This window comes from Budorcas taxicolor, chromosome 18, assembly GCF_023091745.1.
Source record: "Budorcas taxicolor isolate Tak-1 chromosome 18, Takin1.1, whole genome shotgun sequence".
In the NCBI taxonomy this organism is placed as follows: Eukaryota; Metazoa; Chordata; class Mammalia; order Artiodactyla; family Bovidae; genus Budorcas; species Budorcas taxicolor.
The window spans coordinates 58,127,309-58,134,961 of NC_068927.1; the positions used below are offsets into that span (position 1 = coordinate 58,127,309).

A 7,653-nucleotide genomic window follows, 5' to 3' on the forward strand; every position below is an offset into this window, starting at 1 on the left:
CCTGCCTCCCAGATTCTTGCCACCAGTCTCCAGCTACAGCAGGTGGGTCCTGAGGCAACCACAAGTGAAAAATTCTTAAAATGCACCAAAGAACCAAAATAAGTCAACTAAAGTTGATTAAACAAAATAAGGAAACCCCATTAATTTGCTGTTTGCTGATTCGACTTTTCAGAAACTGGACAACATCCACAGAATCAGTTTCTCTTAACCTCCTCTCAGGTATGTCTTCTTCCATGGGGATCCTGTGACTCTCCTGGTCAAAGGTCCCATTTCCCAGATGAAAAAACTGAGGCACCAAGAAGGCAAACTATTTGCTGGAATCCCTTGGATGGGAAAGGAAGCAAGGAGGACAGTTTGAACACAGCTGGTACTCTCTTAGACTTTATTTCAGGGCTTAGGGGAAGGGACAAAAACGGTGAAAAATCAGCTTTCTCTACCAATGGTAAGGCGGTGTCAACATCATGCCGCTAGGGGGCACCGTGTACAGGAAAAGATTCTTGATGGGATAGGACTCCTGGGGTTGAGGGAGCGGGCTGGGGGTGGGGGTCTAGACTCTTGAGTCTGAGGGTGGAAGGCACTGGGAACCCAGATTCCTGAATTCCTTCAGCAGCTTATATTTTGGGGTTCAATTTCATGAATCCCAGTTGCAGGAGTTAACTGGCCTGGATGGTTTTCTGTATCCAGTCCGTGAACTTGCAGAGGTTGGTGTAGACGCTTGGCACGTAGGGTTGGCCACACTGGGCTTGTCCAAAGGATACCAGGCCCTGCAGGGACCCGTTGCAGACCAGGGGGCCCCCAGAGTCACCCTGTTGTGGAGAGACAGAGAATAAAGAATCCAAAACACAGAGAGGTGGGGACGCGCCTGGTGGCCCAGTGGTTCAGAATCCCCTTTCCAAGGCAGGCAACACAAATTCGACCCCTAGTCGGAGAACTAAGCTCCTGCATGCGGTGGGGCAACTAACTAGAGTGGGGCAACCGACTAATGTGCCACAGCTAGAGAGACACCTGAGCACCACAAGTAGAGAAGCCAGCGTGTTTCACGAAGATCCTGTGTGCTGTAACTAAGACCCGGGTCAGGCCAGTAGACAGACTAATAAATGAATATTAAAAACAAACAAAACACAGAGAAGTGAAGATAGATGTGAGATCAGAGAGGAGCCAAATGAAGAGAGGCAAAGACAGGAGAGAGAGAGGGCAAAAGACGGCAACATATTCCTTAAAGGTTCCACTCCAGAGCCCTGATCACACCTAATTCGGCTCCCTATGTCCTAACAGCTGGCTGATTCTCTCGCGTTTGCTGCTGTTCCATCTCTGTGTCTCTCCTTCTTTCTCTCCCACTATAGCTTACTTCTCTGTCTCAATGACTCGCGGAGTCTCTGTGCATCTCGGCACCTCCTTGTATGTTGATTTTTTATCCTATTTCACTTTACATTTCATCTCTGTGTGTCAATGTATCTGTTTCTCTCCGGGTGTGCATGTGTGTATGTGTGTATGTCTGTTTCTGCCTTACGACATCTGTCTTTATTTCTGTTTCTCACTTTCCTTGCTTCTCTTTATTCCCGTGTCTATTTCTCTTCCAGTCTCTCTCCCATATCTCTGTTTCTTCACACCACGGCGTCCCTGTCCCCTCCCTTTTCCACCTCTCCCTGGATCTTCTCCCCTCTTCCCTTCCCCCATCTCTCACATGGCAGGAGTCCTTCTGGTCCTGGCCTCCGCCAGCGCAGAACATGCTGGGGTGGTACACGTGAGCATAGAGTTCACTGCAGATCTTCTCCGACACCACTGAGATATTCACACATTGGAGCACTTTGGGCAGTCTGCCTGGGACGCAGAGCATCAGATCAGCCTCTACTGGCTGGGCGGAGAACCCCTCAGAGAGACCAGACACACCCATCTCCGGAGCTCACCATTTACCAGCCGACCCCAGCCAGAAACCAGGCAGGAATCCCCCCCGGCGCCCGGGCACTGGGAGGCGATGCTGATGTCCTGGATGGTATCAGACGAGGGCACCGATTCTTCCAACTTGATGAGCATGAGGTCGTTGGCGAAAGATGGTTTGTTGTACTCTGGGTGTTGGATGGAGAGGTGGGCTTCTATCATCTGACTGCCTGGTTCTTGGTCGGCCTCAAGACTGTGCAGGCCCAGCCCAATGGTGTAGGACCTGAGGGCCAGGGGGTCGAGGGTGCGGGGGTAGCGTGGGGACAGGTTAGTTCTGTGGCAGCCGCGCCATTATCTCCATTCTTGTCTTCAACCACAACGCCATCTCCGGTCCCCTGCCCCACCCTCATCTTCCTGGCTAAGCTCTGCACTACCCAGTCATGATTTCAAATCCTAATGCACAAGCAATAATCCAGAGGCAAGAACTTGCCTTAATTTACTAGATACTCAGAAATGGAACTGAGATTTCAACCCAGGACTCTCTGAGTCTTTCCAAAGCAAGAACTCCCGCTTCCCTCGCAGAACCTTCCTTTTAGTACCCGGAGACTGAACCTATGAAGCCCCTAACAGTGCATCCAGACCCTCCCTAGAACCCAAGCCCCGTCCCTGTCCCTCCTCTCCGCACCTCCCGCCCCGGCGCCCTGTACTCACTTCTGGAAGCAATGCGCAGCTGACAGCACCCACTGCGGATGCACCAGGACGCCCCCGCAGAAAAATTCATTTTCCAAGAACAGGGCCGCCTGCCAGGGCTGCGAGTGCGGGCGGCAGTCCTCGCCGTTGATGATGCGGCTGCTGCCGCCCCAGGCGAGGGATCCTGAGGGCGGAGGCAGGGCTGCGGGACCCGGCTCTGAGCCGAAACGGGGCTCCTGGGGGCGGGGCTCGGCGTGGGGGCGTGGTCAGGACTGAGCCAAAGGCCCAGAATGCAGGACACTAACTCCCGGGGCCGTGGCCATGGCTCTAGGGGGCGTAGCCACTGTTGACTGGGTGGTAGGGGCTTCTGCCGCGGTGAGGGGGCGTGGCTCAGGGTGGAAGCCGGACTTGCGGGAGCGGGGTTGGGGGCGGGGCTCTCGGTGCACGGGGGCGTGGTCAGAGCTGGGAGACAGACAGGAGGCGGGACTAGGCCTCTTGGGGGCGGGGTCACAGTGCACTGCGGTGTGTGGCGGTCGGATGGGACTAGACCTCTCGGTGGGCGGCTGCGGTTAGAACCGCAGGGATGGAGTCAGGGATCCTGCGGGCAGTGAGAGTCCTAGGGGCGGAGTCACAGTGTGGGGCCTTAATTCCACGCATCAGGCTCCTTGGGGTGGGTTCGGGTTCACAGAGGTAGGGTCTCTTGTCGGGGAAGAGTTTCAGCTTCGAGTTCGTCACAGCCATCTCCCAGACTCACACTCCATCTCTCTCTCTCACACACACACACACACACAAGCACCACGGCAGGCCTGTGCACTTCTGGGGCCTCAGTCTCCCAGCACGAGCAGACCCCTCCACACAAGGTGGCAGAGGCAAGGGAGACAGAGGAAGACGCTCAGGGAGGCAGTGCCAGTATCTGTAGCCCGGGTGTCTCGCCCAACTTGGCTCAGTCCCGTCCCCCCAGGGCAGCAGACAGCCGGCTCACACAGCAACCCCGTCCTCATGTGGGTCCCTGGGGCCTCTCAGGATTGGAGACCCAAGAAGCAGGCTCAGATTGCCAGCAATGGGTGACTCCCCTAGAATCGTAATCTCCCTTTCAGGGGTACCCCAGGCAAGGTCTGGTGGCTCAGACAGTAAAGAATCTGCCTGCAGTGCAGGAGATCCGGGTTCCAGCCCTGGTTCGGGAAGATCCCCTGGAGAAGCGCATGGCTACCCACTCCAGTATTCTTGCCTGGAGAATCCCATGGACAGAGGAGCCTGGGGTGGGGGGAGGGCGGGCTACAGTCCATGGGGTCGCAAAGAACGGGACATGACTGAAGCGACTGACACTTTCACACTTTCCGGCTCCACAGGTCCTTGCAGCCTCATCACTCAGGTCCTCTCAGCATTGTCACTGCGCAGGGTATCCAGAGGCATAGACTGTCAGACCCGTTCCCCCAATCATGCACCGACTCTTATGGGTACGACTGTACACGGAGGCATGCAAAGCCACACACATGCCAGTACCCAGGTGGCACCCATGCAAACACCCTGTGATACAAGAAATCACATGTGTGCATCCAGAGAGCAACCGTCACACCGTACTGTCACCCACGCAGCTTCAGTCAGGTCCTGGAGGACCCTGAGTTGTGCCCACCCAGTAACAAGCCTCAGACACAATCTCACACACACACACCTCACTCAGATACCTGTGACACCGAGGAGGAGATGCCCCAGGAACCAGCCCCAGGGGTTTCCTGCTGTGGTCATCCTTCAGCACCTGCATGAGGGTCAGTCTCTAGGGAACCAAGTCTTTCCATCAGTCTCTCTCTCCACTCCTGCCCCCCTCCCCCAGGATATTATTGGACAGACAAGGATCTATACCACCCCCTTTCTGACACACACACACACATTGCAGTGTCTGAGCTCATGGCCTGGAGACCCACAGCCTGGAGAGACCGAGAGGCTGAGAGAGAAGCGGAAAGAGAGAGAGAGAAGTGGGTGGAGAGGAAGAGATGGAGAAATTGCCTCTCCATCTATAGACTGGGAGATGGAGGAGGATGGAGACAGGGCCCTCAAGGATGCAGAGAAGAGGGAACATCAGAGACTGGCTGAGAGTCAGAGTCCGGGAGAGAGAGATTCAGGGAAATAGACCAGGGGAGACACAGGGAGGACTGGAGAGACCCTCCTAACTAGAGACCTATTTGGAGGAAACAGACCTGAAGACCTAAGGTCCGGAGGCTGAGAACCACAGGGACACGGAGCTGTAGGGAGAGTAGATCATGAAGACTGCTCTTAGGGGAGTAGTGGGTGGAACGCTCACCTGGTTGCCTCTGGACTCTGAGATCCTACACTGGGCTGGGCTCCTGCCTGCTGCCTCCAGCAGGGGCCCCCTGGGGAGCTTATAAACATCCCCAGCTGGGCTGGCCTGCCCCCTAGGGACACACTCCTGGGGCGAGGTGCTGCCAGCTTGCAGCTCAGAGCTCTCAGGCTGCCTGGTGCCAGGCTGAGTTCAGTGAGCCAGAGGGGCCAGGAGACCCCGGTCTCACTGGCCCCTTCTTGCTTGGTGGCCTGTCAGCTTTCTCCTCTCTCTCTCTCCGGTTCTCCCTCCCTCTCTCTCTCACACGTGTACACACACTCTCTGTTTCTTTTTCTCTTATTCTCCCTCTCATGAAATCTCTCTCATCCTCCCTTCCTCCCTCTCCCAGCTGTGTTTCCCCAGCAGAACCTCCCCGATTCAAATCCCCAGCAGCACATTCTGCCTTTGGAACCTTGCACACGTGACTGCACCCCTGTGAACCTCCGTTTTCTCATCTGTAAAGTCAGGGTGATCATTGTTCCTCTGTCTCAAAATTCTTCCAAAAGACTCTGTTGGGGGGAGGGGGGGAATGCCTGGACACCGAGCCAGGAGTGCTGTGGGCACCCAGAGAGTGGGGGGTAGGATGAAGCCTTTGCTAGTCAAAGAGCACCTGCGCCCTTCTGAGGCTCCAAGCTGCGGGAAGGGACAAGCACATTTCGATGCTTCAGGGGCACATGTCCCAGAGGGGGAGGCTGACCAACAGAAAAAGATGCAGGGACAAGTGAATATCTGGTAGTCATGTGTGTGCAGAGAACTTGGCTGATATTAGAGAGGGACTGGGACCAGGTGGGGTGACTGCAAATGAGGGGGTGTCAGGGCATCTCGGAGGAGGGGACTTTAAAGCTGAGAGGCAGCGAACTTGGCAGGAAAAAGAGAGAGAAGTTGGAGGAATTCCCTCGTTGTCCAGTGGTTAGGATTTGGCATTTACGCTGCGATGGCCTGGGTTCAATCCCTGGGAGATTTGCATGCAAGGGGAAAGAGTTTGGGTGTATTTTCAATGCAATGGATTTTTTATTTTAATTTTTTGCTGTGGACCATATTAAAAGTCTTAACTGAATGTATTACAATACTGCTTCACTTTTATGTTTCAGTTTTTATTTATTTTTTTGGCTGCAAAGCATGTGGGGTCTTAGCTTACCAACCAGGGATCGAACTTGCACCCTCGGTATTAAAAAGGTGACGTCTTAACCCCTGGACCACCAGGGAAGTCCCTTAGTGCACTGGATTTTTAAGCATGAGATAGGAGTGGCGTGATCTGATTTCTTTTTAAAAAGCATTCCGCGTGGAGAATGGTGGGAGTAGGGGTGAGATGGAAGCGGAGAAACCAGCGAGGAGGTGGGAGGTGGCAACAGACCCCCGGATGGGAGAGGCTGTGGCCCCTGGGAGAAGAGAAAGGGGAGGGACGGGGAGTCAAGTACCCGATCGATGGGTGGACGGTGGGGAGGGAGGAGAAGGGAGGCGTGGAGGGTGTCTCCGCCTGGGTCTGTTGGTGGTCACATTTGTGGCGCCATCTGTGTAGAGGTGCTAGGGGGTGTGGGGGAGAAGGGCTGAACTGAGGGCGCCCATCGGGAGCCAAGCGGTTGGATGTATGAGCCCCAGGGGACAGACAGAGGTCGGGGTGGGTGAGGCACGGTGAGCAGTCACCCGAGGAGACGTGTGTTTAGAGCCATGGGGTTGGATGAGATCACCCAAGAAGCAGGTGTGGACTGCCCTGATGAGGGGTTGTAGGGACAGTTGAGGTGATGCTGAGGGATGACTGGGCCTCCCTCCGTCTCTCTCGGGCCCCGATTCCCTCTGCTTTTTCCGTGTCTGGCCCTTCCCTAGTGTCTGGTTCTCCGACCCTGTCTCCATCTACCTGCCTGCAGTGTTCGGTCACCTGGGGGCACAGAGACCCAGGACCCCTCTGCTCCGGGGACCTGCAGCTTTGACCATGAACATGGAGGAGGTCAGCAGGAGGGGTGTGTGTGTGGGGGTGGGTGGGTGGTGCAGGGTGGGCTCAGACCTCACAGCTGCCCAGACATGACTTAGGTCTGGGCAGTGAGAGAAGGGGGGTTGGAGCCAGAGGGAGGGACAGGGCTGGGGCAGCTGGAATGAGGGAGAAGGGGGTGGATGCGGCATCCTTCTACCCTGCTCTTCGGCCTCACCTCTTGTCCTGTCCTGCTTGAGGTTAGGCAGAGGTGACCCAGTTATTTGGGGATGAATCCAAGAGTGAGTGTGTCTGTGTTTGGCGGGGTTGGGGCGGGGGGTTAGGTCATATCATGGAGACGCCTCCAGCCTGGCAAGTGGGAAGGGTTTGGAACGGGGGCTCCATGGGTGAGAACCCAGGCTGGGGTTGAGGGTGGAGAGAGGCAGAGACCACGAGATGCAGAGATAGGCAAAGAGACTGGGACCAGAGGCAGAGAAATAAAACCCCAGACAGAGAGTGAAATGGGCTTCCCTGGCGGCTCAGCAGGTAAAGAATCCTCCTGTAATGCAGGAGACCTGGGTTCAATCCCTGGGTTGGGAAGATCCCCTGGGGAAGGGAACAGCTACCCACTCTGGTATTCTTGCCTGGAGAATCCCATGGACAGAGGAGCCTGGTGGGCTACAGTCCATAAGGTCACAAACAGTCGGATATGACTGAAGCGACTTAGCTGCAGCAGCAAGGTCACAGAGTCTGGGAAAGATGGAGATGGACAAATGGGCAGAGATGGACAGATACAGAGCACGAGAGAGTTGGAAACAAAGCGAAAGGTAGATGCTGAAAGACA

General features: G+C 55.5%; 1 protein-coding gene across 1 annotated transcript; it reads right to left on the minus strand.

Moving 5' to 3' along the window:
- Positions 1–653: 653 nt before the first annotated feature.
- On the minus strand, positions 654–4,314 carry KLK4 (kallikrein related peptidase 4). Its single transcript, XM_052656120.1, has 5 exons — positions 4,254–4,314; positions 2,590–2,752; positions 1,908–2,161; positions 1,685–1,821; positions 654–806 (listed from the first exon to the last, which is right to left on the minus strand). Exons 1-5 carry the CDS (start codon positions 4,312–4,314, stop codon positions 654–656), a joined length of 768 nt encoding a protein of 255 aa, XP_052512080.1.
- Positions 4,315–7,653: the final 3,339 nt, after the last annotated feature.